At 42.7% G+C, this 17,670-nt stretch overlaps 1 protein-coding gene across 5 annotated transcripts in view; it reads left to right on the plus strand.

The window, feature by feature from the left end:
- Nucleotides 1-17,670, plus strand: part of LOC128901939 (dymeclin) — a 240,007-nt gene that overhangs the window by 79,257 nt on the left and 143,080 nt on the right. For all 5 annotated transcript variants that reach the window (XM_054184095.1, XM_054184091.1, XM_054184096.1 and 2 more), the window contains one exon: nucleotides 15,640-15,822. In XM_054184095.1, coding sequence (XP_054040070.1) covers nucleotides 15,640-15,822 — 183 coding nt within the window. The remainder of the gene's footprint in view (nucleotides 1-15,639; nucleotides 15,823-17,670) is intronic.

The following is a 17,670-nucleotide window of genomic DNA, read 5'->3' on the forward strand; positions in this document are numbered from 1 at the left end:
CTGGCCACAGTCTTCTTAACGTCCCCCCAGGGGACCCTTGGCCTTCTTGGCCACAAGGGCACATTGTTACCTCATGGGCAACTTGTTGTCCAAAGGAGATTTGTGATGACTTTGCTGTGCTAGCTATTCCTTTTTAGTTTTGTGTGGGACAAGAAACAGGAGATTGGGAATTTTATCTGGCATATGTGCAGCAGGCTGTGGAAAAGAGCAAGCAGTATTTGTTTCGATAGAAGGAGGGGCATGAAGAGGTTGGGGAAGATGCTGAGGTTTAGCTGTTGAGATGTAATTCGTTGATGGGATGGAGGGAATAATGAAAACTGGGACCAGGAGGAGAGGTACATCCTCACAGAGCCAGATCCAGCAGGTCTGCTACATAAGTCCAGTTGTGATTCAGGCAATTAAAGGATAATAGTCCCTCATAATAATTAAGGGATAATAAATTCAGGGAATTCACCCCTTAACCTCATCTTGCTCCATTGCAAGTTCTTCCTGGTCAAACGCAGGTAGAGAGATGCTGATGGTTGTGCCGTGGTAAAGTTGACCCTTGTTTCCTGAATACTGGTCTCGGACGTAAGTCTGGGTTTGACCCCTCGAATAGTGGCAAGAATGAGCGCTGAAGTCCTCCAGAAGGGATATGTCTTGCCCTGGAATTGGGACACGTCTTGTCTTGATACTTGCCATGGAAACTGGGCTGCGACAAGTGAGGGAACAGAAAGATGAAAATTATCTTGTGTTTTAGGCAACTGAGTCCAGAGAAAAGTTAGTTCTCCCTTGCCTCTTTGCATTTTATTTTATTTTTCTTAGGAGTCTAGGTAGATCGTTTTAGTGGGAGACTTTTCCAGGAGCCACTTGCCCGTGTTCCTCATGTTATCATGTCTCACTTAGGAAACAGGTTCATTTTGAGTTGAGTGCCTGCAGTCACAAGTCAGCAGAAGCAGTGTGTTAAACTTGCTAAGCGATAGAAAATTCCAGCTGCTCTGGAAAAGTCAGCTCTTGGATGCCTTATCTGGCTAGCAACATCACAGGTCACTTCTGTCAACGGCAGTCTGAATTTCTTCTCCTCCTTTCCCCCTCTGTGTAGGGATGAAGTTCTTCTGAGGGTTCTGCTTCAAAAGAAGTAGTTAATATCCGATACCCTGATTTAAAAATACTTAAAAATTATTTTAAAATATTTTAAAATATTTAGAAATAATACTGGCATCCAAGAAACAGAGGTTGGTGGTGAAAAGGAAAATCATAGAATCATAGAATGTGTTGGGTTGGAGGGGACCTTTAACGTTCTACTAACCCAACCCACCTCCAGTGAGCAAAATTTGAGCACTCTTATCTACGAGGGGGTCATCTAAGGCATAGGAAAAATGGATGGCCGCGAGGAAGTGTCGGTGTCATCCACATAACGAGAAGGGAACTGAGGTACGGTGTGGACAACCAGAGTTTTTGCAGTTTGCCAAAATTGTGAACATCTGCGGCGCTTGTGTATCTTGTGGTTCATGATTGGAACAGATCAGCATTGCAGTAGAAGAGTGAGAAAGTGTTACAAGTTTTTATGACCGCTTGTTTGAGTAACTGAACACGACATTATTATTTTATTTTTTTTTTCAAGTTAGGTTTTACGTTGCGTTTGAAGTGCAGCAGAGCCTGTTTGGACGGAATACCAGCAAATTGCCTCTAGGAGAAGCTCTTGTACTCGCAGAAAATGTAACGCCCGCGTTACAGATTTTTTTTACTTATAAATGATGAGTACTTCATGATTCTGCCTTATTTATATGTTTATAGTCGATACAATTTATAATATATTTGATTATTTGCATAAATAGATTCTATCTTATAATTTTTCTAAATAAATGTTGTTGTTATAGAAAATATCGTCTATATGTGCATATACAAAACTCAAAAAAGTATCTATCTACGTAAAAAAAACCTATTAAAAGGATATTTGGCTTCTTTGCTACGGAGAAGAATTTACGCTGGCAGCCTGTTCTGTTAAGTGGGCTTTAAAAGGTTTCGTTTCCCTCTCTCTGAAAGGGACGTTAATCAAGGTGTGCATAAATTAGTCATAACAAATCCTTGCAATTCTCTGAGTGCACAGTAAACCGAAAATGATTTGAGGACAAGGTTATCAGGGTAAATCCAGAGAATGTTCTGCTAAGAGCTATTTAAAAACTTTTGGCTGCCACCCTCCAGTAAATAGCAATCAGGCTTCCAGAGATGTCTGGCAGCTCCAGTTGTTCTTCTGGTTTCTACTTTATGTTCTACCAAGATCATTCCTTGAAGATCTAAAACCTCTTCTGCAGCGTATAAATGGGAAATTCTCCTGGAAATATCTCTGTGTGGTGGATTGAACGCTTTTGGCCACCCGACCCTTGAAAGACTTCTCACTTTTCGTTTTCTGGAGTCTGTTAAATTCAGAATATTGTCTTACTGTTACTCCATCTCCAAACTTACAACATTGATCCCCTCTCCTACCACACTTGTTTCTCTGCCTGCCGTTGACGTAGCTGCATCGCCGTTATTGTCCAGGGTAGCGTGAGTGTGATCATTGTGGATTTTTTTTCCAAGAAAAATCCCATGTGATGCCGACTACTGTCTACGTTAACATATTCACGCTGTTTATAGCTAGACCGGTATCATGTATTCACCTTGATGGATTACACTATGAATTCCTTAATGATTCTTAACTATTTTATAGTATACTAAACTTAATTACCTTCTTCATCTCTATACTTTTCTTTCAGGTCTTATATTTTTCCTTCTATTCTATACATCTGGTTTAAGAGTTTATAACAGACTTCCCTCATACGAACACTACAATGCCTTGCGCGGAGGTAGGTGTAGCTCAGACTGCTGCCAAGTACCTTCATTGCAAAAGAAATAATGAGAATTATTAATGGCAAGAGCAGCTGACAAGTGTTTGACTTGCTGGTTTTGTGTTAGGAAAAGTAACTTTGATATTGGTAAGTAAAGGTAGTATTTCGTGTGTTTTAAATGTTTGCGCGTGCCGGCGCTAGGTTTAAAGGTGTTCTTTAATTAATTCAAAATACCTCCTCGTGAGCATGTATGCATCTTAAAATCACAGAACGACAGACTGACAGGGGTTGGAAGGGACTTCTGGAGATCATCTAGTCCAACCTCCTGCCAGAGCAGGGTCACCCAGAGCAGGTTGCACAGGGTTTGGAGTATCTCCGGAGAAGGAGACTCCACAGCCTCTCTGGGCAGACCGTGCCAGGGCTCTGCCACCCTCAAAGGAAAGAAGTTGTTCCTCATGTTTGGGTGGAACTTCCTGTGTCCTAGCTTTTGTCCATTGCCCTTTGTCCTGTCACCGAGCACCACTGAGAAGAGTCTGGCCCCATCCTCTTGCCACCTGCCCTTTAGCTATTGCTGAGCATTGATGAGGTCCCCTCTCAGTCTTCTCTTCTCCAGGCTGACCAGCCCCAGGGCTCTCAGCCTTTCCTCAGCAGAGAGCTGCTCCAGTGCCTTGATCATCTTTCTAGCCCTTTGCTGTCCCCTCTCCAGCAGTAGAGGTAGGAATGAATATGAAATTGTAAGATCAGATATCAGTGTCGTCATATCTCACTTTTCTTCTTGAAAAAATTATTTTGTTTGTTTGAAGAGTTTTTTGTTGCTTGTTTTCCTTCTCCCTTAATCCTGTGGAAGGGAAGTTTTTTTCCATTTTATAAATTAGAATTAGTTTGAAAAGAAAAGGGGAGACTCTGGAATTCTATGGAAATATTATACGGGAGGTTGTGCCATCTCCATCCTTGGAGGTTTCCAAGACTCAGCTGGATGAAGCCCTGAGGAACCTGGCGTGACCCCATTGCTGCCTCTGCTCGGAGCCGGAGGTTGGGCCAAAGACCTCCTGAGGTCCCTTCCAGCCTGGATCATCCTGTGATCTTACGCTCTGAAAAATCACTTCTTTCTTTTTACTTGACTTTTAAAACTTCTCTGTCTTTTCCACCCTCTTCATCTGGTTTCTCTGGGGCGTAGGTTTGCCTTCAGTGGTATTTTCCTTCGGTGGCCTGGCTTCATCATTTTGTTGTCAAAGTCAATGCTACAGATCAATGTTGCTCTCACTTTGCCGGGGTAGTTTTTCAACACGTTTCCATGTTTGCGTCTGTCCCCGGTTTTGTATGACTTGCGATGACAAAACAAATATTACTGAAAATCCCACTGTCACTGGGATTATACGTGTTCATGGGCCTCCTTCCCGCTCCGACAGCAACAACAGCAAAGGACCAGGACAGTGCCCTGGGCAAAAGCCAGAGGAGTTTTCTATAAAAAAAGAAAAAAAATAAAAATCATAAAAAAAGATCATCACCACCACCAAAAAAAAAAAAAAAAGGACCAAAACCACCCCCAAAAAAACCCCACCGAAAAAACCCCAAACCAAAAAAAGCCCCCAAAACCCAACATGCAACAACTCCTTTTTAATATCTCGCTGTGTGAGGGGTTTTTTGGCTTGGTTTGCTGTTCCACGGCTGATAGCTGGCTGAGTCAGACGCTTGTTGTAAAATCTAATCCAACCCTGGGTGGATTGCTGTTTTTTCCCCACATTTCTCATACATTTTTCCTCCCTCTCACCCTCTTCTTTTCTAGCTCGCGCTTAGTTTCCCAGCTTTCAAGTAGTCGTAATACTCTGGTATTGTGTCCTTCTATAATATCGTACAACCTTTATTATTTATTTTTTCTTTCTATTGTGGTCACATTTGCAGCTTCAGTGATACTGGACAGTCTTCAAGTGTGCAAACAATCTCAGAAATTGTATCGCTTATGTCCAGAGGACTTGAAATAGGTGTTTCCAGGAGTGGAGCTGATAAAAACGTGGAGGTTTCCTTCCTTATTTAAGATACTCCCTTTCTATAGATTTTTTTGAATATATTCCTTGAAGTGAATGAATGGTTTATTAGAGTTTATTTCCAGCTTTATTTGGCAACTTTATCGCCTTTTGATTTGGGAGTGTGGTGTGTAATTTGCTTTACTTAATTCTTCAAAGTGTCTGTCACCAGATGTGTCTGCTACTCAGGTTTGTGTTACAGATATCCAAAATACCTTCAGAGGTTTCCAGCTGACAAAGCTGGTTCTTCAGCATCTGTGTGCAAGGAAGTAGGACCCCATCTGGAATTCCGAAGTGTGTAACTTCACTGAGACAGTTTATAGGTGTTCACTTTATAAATGACGAGTGGCCCTCCTCAGGGATCGGTACTGGGACCAGCGCTGTTTAACATCTTTGTTGACGACATGGACAATGGGATGGAGTGCGCCCTCAGCGAGTTTGCCGATGACACCAAGCTGTGTGATACGGTTGACACGCTGGAGGGAAGGGATGTCATCCAGAGAGACCTGGGCAGGCTGGAGAGGTGGGCCCATGCAAACCTCGTGAAGTTCAACCACGCCAAGTGCAAGGTCTTGCAGCTGGGTCAGGGCAATCCCGGGCACAAATCCAGGCTGGGTGGAGAACGGATGGAGAGCAGCCCTGAGGAGAAGGACTTGGAGGTGTTGGTGGATGAGAAGGTCAACACGAGCTGGCAATGTGTGCTGGCAGCCCAGAAACCCCCCGCAGCCTGGGCTGCATCAGAAGAAGCGTGGCCAGCAGATCCAGAGAGGTGATTCTCCCCCTCTACTCTGGTCTGGTGAGACCCCGCCTGGAGTACTGTGTCCAGTTCTGGAGTCCTCAGCACAAGAAGGACATGGACCTGTTGGAACAGGTCCAGCGGAGGGCCCCAGAGATGCTGGGAAGGCTGGAGCCCCTCTGCTCTGAGGACAAGCTGAGAGAGTTAGGATTGTTCAGCCTGGAGAAAAGAAGGCTCCGGGGAGACCTTCCAGTCCCTTCCAGTCCCTCGAGGGGCTCCAGGAAAGCTGGGGAGGGACTCTGGATCAGGGAGGGGAGCCACGGGACGAGGGGGAATGGTTTTCAACTGGAAGAGGGGGATTTAGATGAGATCTGAGGAAGAAATTCTTTGCTGGGAGGGTGGTGAGCCCCTGGCCCAGGTTGCCCAGGGAAGCTGTGGCTGCCCCATCCCTGGAGGGGTTCAAGGCCAGGTTGGCCGGGGCTTGGAGCAACCTGGTGTGGTGGGAGGTGTCCCTGCCCAGGGCAGGGGGTGGCACTGGACGGGCTTTAAGGTCCCTTCTAACCCAAACCATTCTATGATTCTGTAGTTTTTCAGGTGAAATAGGGGTGTCTTTTTTGGTGTCTGTATGGATTCCTGATACAACCGTGGTGTCAAAAGCTGGATGGGAATGCAGCTCTGGAACTGAGCTTTGAAATCCTGGGAAAAAGTGGTCTTCTCCTTATTTTGAAGTTCAAACTAAAAAAAAGATTTAGGCAATCTAATGGCAAGGATGGGGCTCCTGCCCCATCACAGTAGATGTCACAGTAAGAGATCTCCTGAGATCTAGAGGTAAAAAAGGGGAGAAATAGTTCAAAATTAAAGCAACGCTGGTTTTGCAATGAATTCAGGAATATGCTTGTTATAATAAATCCGTGCAGTTTAATATTTGTAACCTTTTTCAGTGCAGTGATGTTTGAGAGGTGGCGTGAAGTGTTGGATTGGCTTAGTCGCAGGAAGCAAAGTGGAAAAGACTTTACAGGAAAGGAAGGAAAAAGCCGTGTATATAATTTGGCTGGGCAACAAAGGAGATGTGACTGTGCCTTTTATTTAAAAGGCTGCAAACGCTGAACTGGGGAAGAAATGTTTTATGGTATTACATAGAACCACTTATAGGAATAAGTAGCTGAAGTTGAGTCAAGGAATGCTTAGGCTGAATATTGGCGGGGGGTAGGGGGGAAATCTTAACGTCGAGGTTTATTAGATTATGGAACACTCTTCCCAAAGGATGTGGTTCAAGCTCCATTACCAGTCCCTTAAAATTAGGCTGGATCGAATAACAGCGTGTACTGGAGGGAGCACTGTTGCACGGGTAGGGGATGTACACGGTTACCTAATACGTCGTCGCGTTTCGCTTGCTTCCATGATTCATTTCCTCAAAAGCTCCTTCCAGAATGTGTTAGTGACATCACAGCCCCGGCTTCCTCGGACACGTTGGTGTTTCTCGGTGCTGCGGCTTTCGGAGAGTTTCTTCCGAGATTTACTAGGTTGTCTTTTTTTTTTTTTTTTTCCTCAGTGGCTCCCATAGCTCAACTGTTCCCCGCAGCTTTCCCGTGCGGCTGCGACGTTGCCGGGAGCAATGGGAAAGAGGCAAAAATCAGATGCCTGGGGTGTATTTTAAAAATGTGGATACACAGGAGCCGGGCTATTCCTGGAGAGACAGTGATCAGGAGCCAGGCAGGCAGCAGAATTTGTGTTGCAGAGCTTGGCTTCACAGAAACGACTACCTTCTGCTTTTCTTGGCAAGTAGGGCGAAATCCGTGTCTCTGTTAGAATAGTATTATTAAGTGTGAGAAGCCTCAAACAAATAAGTCGTGCTCATATATTTCAATGAGGCGGTCTCAGTGGTCGTTACGCTGATTTGATGAGAAGAAAATAACTTGTTTTTAAAACTGTCGTCTTCTCTTTGTTTTTAAACATTTAGAGAAGTCATCTAAAACGCGCTCTTAATCTTTCTGTAGGACTGTGGTTACTTTTCTGCAGTATTTAGGAATTAAATACGGAAAATAAAGTATAATAATAACGATAAAGCAGCTGAAATATAATAAAGCACCTGAAATAAAGCCCGCGGCAATCCGCTCAGTAAATTCTTGAGACGTGGGGGACTTTGACCTTGCACCAAGGAGTGAGTGGTAGCTTGGTAGGATTTTACGCCTAGATGTGCCTTTTCAACTGATCGTGCATTTACTCTAACATAAATTCTTTAACCATTCCTGTGTTCCAAAGAGTAAATGGAGTCAAGAAGGGCTGGGACGTAGCCGTTGTCTCAAAATGCTTATGAGCTTTTAAATTCATGATCTCCCACGTGTGAATTCTTGCTGCGGCCTGCTGATGGCTTAGAAAGCAGCTAGCCCGCCACTATTTAAAACACAAATTTATTTTGCTAGGCTTCGTATCGCCCAGAAACTGTTCATTTATAGTTGTTCTTAAAACAACTTCCTCCCCCCCCCCCCTTCTTTGTCGCAAGCTAGCTGGGGTTAATTCTGTTGGTCTGATACCAGACGGTGGAGAGCGTGAAAAATATTGCTGAAAATGAAAAATTGTGACTTTTTTCATTTGTATTACCGTGTCAGATGTAACGTTGCAAAAATCTACTGTTCATAAGAACTTGTGTCAGCTGCGAAAGTGATTGCAGTATTTAGGATGGCTATTTTTACGCTTCTGAGTTTTTATAATCTCCCTACCTAAAAAAATCTACGACGTAATCAGATCTGCTTTTTCCGTCAGAGGTTGTAGTTTGTGTATACATCAGTCCGTTGATGCTCCTTAGGAGTTCAACGTTGCTTGAGGATGTAATACTTAACATGCAAGTTCATTAAGCACTTAAAAATTTATTCCGTATTTCCTCTATTTCAGCTTCGCTAGCTTCTTGCTGTAATGAATCTTCCAAAAACTTGCGATGGGACTCTCCTAAAATTCATGTAGCTGCTGTTTTTTACAGTCTTTTAAGCACGTGTACCCTCACAATTAGCAGTTTTAATTTGTTTAAATAGCCATCCGAGATGTTAAGGATGCGCTTATAAAGTATAAAATGACTTTGACTTGGGACTTTATGAGAACTGCGTCTTGATAGAGCAGTTGCCTCGCTGATCCGGCCTCTCCCGCTTGTGATTCCGCGGACCACTTTTTTCCTCTCCCGTTCATTATCGCGCAACAGCCCCGTGGCAACTTAAGAAATTGCTTACATGGAAAAGTAATCGTAGGAAAGTATTTATGTATTTTTAGCTTGCTTCTAACACAATGTAGCAGCTGGAAACAAGGACAAGAGCCAGCACAACGGGAACTGCCAGCTCTCCATGGGCCACCAGAAAGCGTTCATCAGACCACAATGTGAGAACCATTGAATTGACTTAAGAAACGTGACATGCATAATAAACGTTAAATAAAAAAAAAAAACCAACCCAGCTCTCAAGTTCCCAAAGCTGCTGCTCGAATGTAATAAGAATGAAATAGTAATTGTAATGGTTTTGAATACTACGTTACTCACTGGTTTTGGTGGAGGATGTACACGATGGTATCAATTAGATGCAAGGAAAATCACTTCTACTTTAGTTCTTCATAATCTGTGTTTACTGCTCTCTTAGATGTTGTAGCATTGAATAGTCCTCTGCATGCTGGAAGTTTCATAAAGAGGAAAGCAGGGTGTGGAGCTGGGACTTGAACGGGTTACTCAAACGTAGGTCAGTTCTCTTTGGTGATTTGTTTGCGGTTGGGTTTTCTGTCTGATATTTAATGCTGGTTTTGCTGACTTCTCTAGTCTTGTCTTGTTGTAAAAATGGAAGGAACACACGGGGAGCAGGACTGTCATTTTGGAACTGTTAAAAGGCCAGTAAGACCTCATTGCTCTCTCCAGCTACCTGAAAGAAGGTTGTAGCGAGGTGGGGGTTGGTCTCTTCTCCCAATGAACAGGTGATAAGACAAGAAGAAACGGCCTCAAGTTGCGCCAGGGGAGGTTTAGGATGGATATTAGGAAAAACGTCTTCACTGAAAGTGTTGTCAAGCATTGGAAGAGGCTGCCCAGGGCAGTGGTGGAGTCACCATCCCTGGAGGTATTTAAAAAATGGGCAGACATGGTACTGAGGGACATGGCTTAGTGGGGACTTGCCAATGTTAGGTTGATGGTTAGGCTTGATGATCTTAAAGGTCTCTTCCAACCTAAATGATTCTCAGAAGATCTTTTCAAGATCTTCACGTCTACCAAAAGTCTTATTTCTTTCTTTTCAGTCTTGAAAGTCACGTCAATCCGGTGCGCTCTGCAAAATGGTTTCGAAAGCAATTAAACTCATTGGCAGGATGCTAATGATGTATGGTGGGACTCGGGTTGTTTGTATGGGGGAAAGGATCTGCTCTGTTATCAAGTTCCAGTGAGGAGAGAAACGAGCATACTCAACAAGGCTTATGCCAGCATTAATTGTAATGTAATGTTTAAACTTAACGAATGATAGGCCGTTCAAAGGAACACTTGATGAAGTTCAGTTATTAATACGATTACGTTTTGCAACTGCTATTAAGTAAAAAACAAAATCTCCTTTTCCCAGAAAGATACTTTCAAATAAGTAACGCCAATTTCCTCTGCGTTAATTTAATGCTCTTTCCAGGGAGAGAGCTCAGAGGGTTTATCTTCCAAGCCTTTACACTGAAGGTTGGAAAGTGAAGAAGATGGAAGTGAAGAATCCTCTTGTGAAAGAATTACCGCTAGTTTAATAAAGATCCCAAGAAAACTCATGGATCAATTATAGCTCGCAGTTTGTTGATAGATTAACTTGGAATAGAATTGTAGAACGGTTTGGGTTGGAAGGGACCTTCAAGACCATCTAGTGCCACCCCCCTGCCCTGGGCAGGGACACCTCCCACCAGCCCAGGTTGCTCCAAGCCCCGTCCAGCCTGGCCTTGAACCCCTCCAGTGATGGGGCAGCCACAGCTTCTCTGGGCAGCCTGGGCCAGGGGCTCACCCCCGTCACAGCCAAGAATTTCTTCCCAATATCTCATCTCAGTCTCCCCTCAGAATGGTTTGCAGTGCTAGAAGTTGACTATAAACATCAGTTTTTTATAATGAGTAAATCTTTAAAGCACCCTCTGCCTTCCTGCCTGTCTTTCGCTTTTAAAAAGTCTTTAAAATCAAGCTCTTAAAATTTTGCTTCATCATGTGAAAGCATAGAAGAATGCGTTTAAACTTTTCTCCAGGGAGGTCCAAACGTGAACCTTCTTTGTGTCTTGTTGTGTAAGAGAGAGCAGAGCGTCAGGCTGAGATTTCTGTGTTTACATTAAGTCAGTCTGGTGAAAGAAAGATCTTTTTTTAATTAATGTGTCCTAACTTCATTTTGCCGTCAAGCGTTGTTCCACGGACTGTCAAACCAAATTAAAATCCTGGGTTTGTTTTCATGGCAGTGTTTCTAGCCGTCTTACAGAAGACCTGAGATCTTCTGTTGCAAAAAACCGTACCTTGCTCTTAAGCAAGCCCTGCTTTCCTTGCTGTGCCTTATGTAGAGTTATACGAATAGGTGGCAAAAGAATAGTTGTAATGGGTAGTTTTGTGGAAGAGAAGGAAAAAATGGATCTTCTCATTCTGTTTTAAAGGTAAAAGCAGTCTGTTCCTTCTCAAAGTATCTGTGTTTGCCGGAAATAATTGGCAAAATGTTAGTATTTCTCTTACTGACAGAAATTCTAGTAACGTGGTTGCGTGTGGAATTGAGTCACGAAATAAAGTTCTATGAAAGAATTGCAATTAAAAATAGATTACAAGTATTTTGCAGAAGACAATAAATTCTACAGATGATCCAGATACATAAACTGGTTTAGGGTTATGGATCTGCATCACTTGGATGGATGGTTATGGGTCTTCATCACTTGGATGGGTCTTCATCACTTATATGAGCGGTTATGGGTCTTCATCACTTGGATGGGTCTTCATCACTTATATGAGCGGTTATGGGTCTTCATCACTTAGATGGATGGTTCTGGGTCTTCATCACTTGGATGGGTCTTCATGACTTAGATGGGTCTTCATCACTTATATGAGTGGTTATGGATCTTCATCACTTATGAGTCTTCACTTAGATGGATGGTTATGGATCTTCATCACTTGGATGCATGGTTATGGGTCTTCATCACTTAGATGAGTCTTCATCACTTGGATGGTTATGGGTCTTTATCACTTATACGGGTTTTCATCACTTATATGGATCTTCATCACTTATATGTGTGGCGATGCGTCTTCATCACTTAGATGGGTCTTCGTCACTTGGATGGATGGTTATGAATCTTCATCGCTTATGGGTCTTCACTTGGATGGTTATGGCTCTTCATCACTTAGATGGGTGGTTGTGGGTCTTCATCACTTGGATGGATGGTTATGGGTCTTCGTCACTTATAATAAGCACCAGAAGAGTAGTACTTGGTAATGTAGAGCTTTCTCAGAATTTATATAGAGCTTCAGAAGCACTTTGGGTCACGATGCTATTGCAGATAACCCACCCCCTTCATCTTTTCCACAGTTGGGTCCTTTAGTTTTAAGAATTGCAGCTCACCTTTTGCCGCTGCCCAGAGATATAGAAAGCTTTACGAGAACTTTTGTGATTTGGATTTCCCTTGAGTTGTATACCGGGATGACAAGAAACTAGGAATAAAATGAAATTTAAAGTGAAATTTAAATGTGAAAGAAACGTAATATGTTGAAGTGTCTAGGCAAATTTCATTCCATGCTTGTAATGATGCCAGGGAGCAGTAAAACACAGTTGTGGCTACCTATGGCTGTGCTATTGGCTTGAAAGGGGATTTTCATCCTTTTATCCTGTTTTTTTTTGGCGATGTTCTGTTGAAGCAGAAGCTGAAATGGGATTCTGGCCACTTTTTCTGGATCAGTGTGTATTTGTCATACGTTTAGTTTGCTGTTAAGCGCAACTTTAGATCTGAAAAGAAGATGGTGAGGAGAGCTTCTGAGAGGTTGCAGCATTACTTTAGTTTTGTTTAATTTGGTAAAGAAACTTTGATATGTAGCTTAATAATTTTGAAATATACATAAACGTAAAGCCAAAGTGATATTTCAAATATTGTGAACATACAGAATACAACTAGAAACACCGACTACTTATCTCTCTGTCCTCCTAAGCTCTTTATTTAACACTTTAATCTGTTGTTAACGATCAGGAACGATATTTTCCTTAGAAAAGTCCCTTAACTTGAGTATGTTGGGAGCACCAACCGCTATACAGCACCTAATTTGACATTGCATTTTGGAATTAAAAAGAATATTTTGAACCTATTTGCATGGGATTTCTGGAGGAATACGCTCGCCCACGAGAGACAGAACTTGAGGAGGTTATTTGGGTCATATATCAATGCGCAGAATTCTCCTGGGCAGAATTACCTCATTCTCCCTGGCGGAATATTCAATTTACTGGCCAGTGTTTTGGCCGTATCCCTCTTTTCCTGACTGTTGAGGGCAGGTGTAGTAATGGCAGATGCCTGCCACAGAAGGGCGGGGTGGTGGAAAATTGAAGACGCTGGTTGAGCTGAGAACTACACTAAATTTTAAGAGAGGAAATATGCCGAATTTGAATTTATTTCACGGTGAATATGTGATTCTTTCAGGGTTGTTTTAAAAAATAATTTCTTTGCGTGTTACCTATGTGGATAACTCCTGTGAGTTTAAAATCTCACTTCATAGAGTCATAGAATGGTTCGGGTCGGAAGGGACCTTAAAGATCATCTAGTTCATGGTCCTTCATGGTCAGCGTTTTTATTCGCCTGTGTTCTGATTTAAGGACGGTCGATCAAAAATGGGGTGATAAAGGATTATTAACGTAAAATGAATTTTTTTGCGAAGAGGGCTGTAATTATAGTGCTTTTTATTAGAACAACTCCTTCAAGCCGCTTAATGCTGAATGGCATTAGTTCCCTTGCCTTCGACGCGGCAGTAATTGCCTTGCAGTTGTGGCGACGAAGGGGAGCATTGGTTTATTACAAAATCTGACCAGATTATTACGTTTGAAGACAAATACGCTTTGGCTGGCTTGAAATTTTGTAGGGCTAAGAGTACTTTACCTTCTTTTGATCGGTTATGCTCTGCTTGCGGGTTGCATTCAAATGGCTTTTCGTCCTGGGCACCTTGAATCTCGCAGACAAGAAGGCTGAAAACTAAACTTCCTTCATTTTTCTGCCGTTTTTAAGGAAGTCTTTTATGATTAATTTTTAATTTAGGCACTCGTAGAAAGAAGGACATAAGAATTTGGGGGGTCTTTTTAAAGTTGAGATTAGGTCTTATTTTTGTGCTGTGTAATTCAAGGCTTTGCCCTGTTAAATGAGTAAGTTGATGAAATGCTCAGTCTCTGCCGTAAAATTTCAAGATAGACTCAAAAAAATTCAGTGCCCGGCAGGCATTTGGGGATGAATATAATCCAGTGTGATTGGGAGGGGCTGCTGCTTCGCAACTGGGAGCGTATTGGGAGCCCAGACGTGATACAGGCAGAGGCCCAGTGACATTGAAGCTGTCACGTGCCACCGTAGCCGTGGAGTGGAGACAAGTTTCATCCTTTCCCCTGACTTTTTTCCCCACTAATGCCGAGTCTGCAGCGTCTCTGCTTCAGCTTTGGTGCTTTTCTTCTTTTTTTATTTCTTCAATCTCATGAGCGCTGGCAAGGAAATAAGGATTTTTACGGCGTCCTCCGACCCTCCTCTGCTGCCCCTTCTCCCTTCCAGTCTCCTTGAGTGGGTATTTGGGCACGTAACTGGTCAACTTGGTGCCCCAACACAGTTGTAATTAGGAAGGGGAATTTCAAATGCAGGAGTTCTTGGAGTTAATTGTTTTATTTTTTTTTTTTTAATGCTGTAAGGATTAAGTATGGAAATGACTCAGCTTGCATTTCAGGCGCAGACATCAAAGTTTAAACAGTATGATGATGAGAGTTTTAACGAGCAACTTCTAGGTGGAGCCTTAATACTGGAGCCGTACGTGCACCGTGTATACGCACCTACATCAAGGGGAGGGTATTCAGCAAAGAACTGAGAATTGATGTGGAATGAGGAGCTATTTACATTTTTGTACCGAAGAAATTTTTGCGGGTCTAAAATGAATGAAGTTTTGGTGCTTTGTTATACGTGTATTTTCAAGGGAGGTGTGAGACAACAAAAACGTGATTACCCAAGAGGAATCAATCAGCCTGACTGGTTTTTTGACAGTATCGATAGTGATTTGTCACTTCAAACTTTGATTTCTCCTTAACTAGATTTTAAACGTCAAGTTATTGTAAACATTTTGTACTTCCACACCGTTGCATCTTATATACAGTCTCTTAAAAAGGAATTTCAGAGCAGTGTAAGTACTTCCAACTGGAGGGCTTTTTCAAGTTGTTTCATCTTCTGTAGGAATGCAAAAAATATGAGGCTGAGTTTAATAATACCTCAAAATTTAACTTTAAACAGCTGTTGATCCTGGGGTTTTTTGTTGTTTTTTTTTTTTCACTGAAGTTTATTATTTGCTATTATGTCGTCTACCCACAATAATGAGCAATGGTGATGATCTCTACAGGACTCTCAATCTGGAGGTTCTGGTTGAAGCAGTATTAAGTTTTGGTGCTGCGTTTTGCCTAAAATATGCTGAATTTTAAAATTAGAATACACGAGAAAAATGCGTTACGGACTAAGTTGGTTTTGTTAAAAAGGAACATGCAAGCTCCTTTGGCTCTCTGAACACGTTACATTGCTACATCATGAATCCTTCAGCTGGTATCTGCTCTGTGTTTAAGGCTCTCACCTACAAGCAGCTTTTGTTTCACCTCTCCTAATTTCCTTTTCATCCATTCCTATAACTTAATTTGCTTGAATTTCCAGGAATCTTTCCTTTCCCACCTCTCCGTGCCCACTGCTGTGTGATTCCTGAAATTTTCATTTGGAGAAATCAAGTAGCCAGACCCGTCATCTCATTGTAGGGGGGTTAATTGTTTTTCCCTCCTCTCTCTCAGATGCTGCCTCGGCCCCTAAAGGAGCTTTGTTGGTTAAAATGTCAAAACTCATAATATTTTTTGCCTTTTCTCTCTAGCTGGCCTGTGGACAGTCTTCACGCTAGGCGGGGTGGGGAGTAAACCATCGCCGCAGCTGGAGCAGTGCTCCCCTCTAGCTAACCAGAGTCTGCTGCTTCTCCTGGTCTTGGCCAATCTGACCGATGCTCCAGATACACCGAATCCCTACAGGCAAGCTATTATGTCCTTCAAGAACACGCAAGGTTTGTATCTGTTTGTTCTTCTAAGCATGAACTGATTAAAATGAAGTGTTAGAATTATTAGTTTGTGTTATAAGGAACCGTGAAGATCACCTAGTGATGGGCATGCCCTGGGCAGGGACACCTCCCACCAGCCCAGGTTGCTCCAAGCCCCGGCCAACCTGGCCTTGAACCCCTCCGGGGATGGGGCAGCCACAGCTTCTCTGGGCAACCCACGCCAGGGGCTCACCACCCTCACACCAAACAATTTCTTCCCAATATCCCATCTAAATCTCCCCTCTTCCAGTTTAAAACCATTCCCCCTCGTCCCATGGTTCCCCTCCCTGCTCCAGAGTCCCTCCCCAGCTTTCCTGGAGCCCCTTGAGGGACTGGAAGGGGCTCTGAGGTCTCCCCGGAGCCTTCTCTTCTCCAGGCTGAACCCCCCCAGCTCTCTCAGCCTGTCCTCCCAGCAGAGGGGCTCCAGCCCTCCCAGCATCTCCGGGGCCTCCTCTGGCCCCGCTCCAACAGCTCCGTGTCCTTCTGCTGTTGGTGGCCCCAGAGCTGGAGGCAGCACTGTTAGGGGGGGCGTTCACCAAAGCAGAGAAGAGGGCGAGAATCAGTGTGAAGTTCCTGCAACCACTTAGAGGTTCTCTTTCCACAACTTGTTTTTCCCTCCAGCCAGACCATGGAAGCGCAGTAATAGTACATTTTCTTCTGGAACTTTTGAGGTGGAGCTCCTCAACTGCTGGAACTTAATGGAAGGGGCAGGGGGAGAAGGATACTGCATCCCAGGCAGCTACCACAGCTTGGACTATCTAGGCTAGCTCAGCTTGCGGGCACCGGGCTTCTTTTCCTATATACTTTATCCATACACTTAAATCTCTTCAACTTTTAGCCATGAGGTTTTACTCTTCGTTGGCTTTATGCTGGTTGACACCACGCTCAGCTGCTGCATGGTAACCTGTGAAGCCATATCAATACCCCGAGTTACTCACTTCATTTAAGGGGAGTTTTTATATTCCTTTAACCATTAAGTTTTTAGCAGGTTGAGCTCTAATTTCATTCACCGTTCCCTAAGAAATTTTTGGGGGTTATTGGGATGTAGGATTGTTCTCATAAGAAGAACTCTTAGTCGGAACGTGCCCCTTTGATTTATTGGATGCTGTTTATTGGCAGTTGAGATCAAATCCTTGATACTGTTTTTGGTTTTTGTTATTTAAACTGAGAACTTCTACAAATGCTTTATTTTGGTTGACTTTTTTTCATGTCGTGGGCAACCATTAATGTATTTCATTGAGAATTGTTATACAAGTATCATTATAAAATTTTAAAAGAACTTATTCTGTGTCAAAAATAGCACAAAAAGCCACATTCTCTCTAGGTACGTACTTTTATAGAATGACTTACTGTTTCCCGTAAACTTGTTTCACTGGCAATATTCATTTAACTTAATTGTTAAATTAAGTTAAGAGCAAAACTTAAATTTGATTCCTATGTACATTCAGAGGGGCTGATAAAAGGAAAATGATATGAAAAAGAAAGGATTGTTACGGCCATAATGATCTATAGGGTGTGAGTATAATGTGAAATCTGGCTTTTTTGTTGAAATAATTTATTTGGTTTGATTGGGACAGAACTGTTCAAATTCAGGATAATTTTCTTTATTCTACATGGTCTAGGATACCTTAATTTTTCTGTAGGTCAGCTTAATGTTCTGTGGAACAACACTGCTGCTCCTGCTAAGTTTCTTTAATCCTGTTTAGGTTTTTTTTTACAGCTTTTAAACTATTTTTTAATAAAACAGGTAGTGAAGCGCTATACGTGTAAGCGGCACAGTTTAAACATCTACAGAAGTGAAGCTTTGAAGTCGGT

The sequence above is a fragment of the Rissa tridactyla genome, chromosome W, assembly GCF_028500815.1.
Source record: "Rissa tridactyla isolate bRisTri1 chromosome W, bRisTri1.patW.cur.20221130, whole genome shotgun sequence".
Taxonomy (NCBI): Eukaryota; Metazoa; Chordata; class Aves; order Charadriiformes; family Laridae; genus Rissa; species Rissa tridactyla.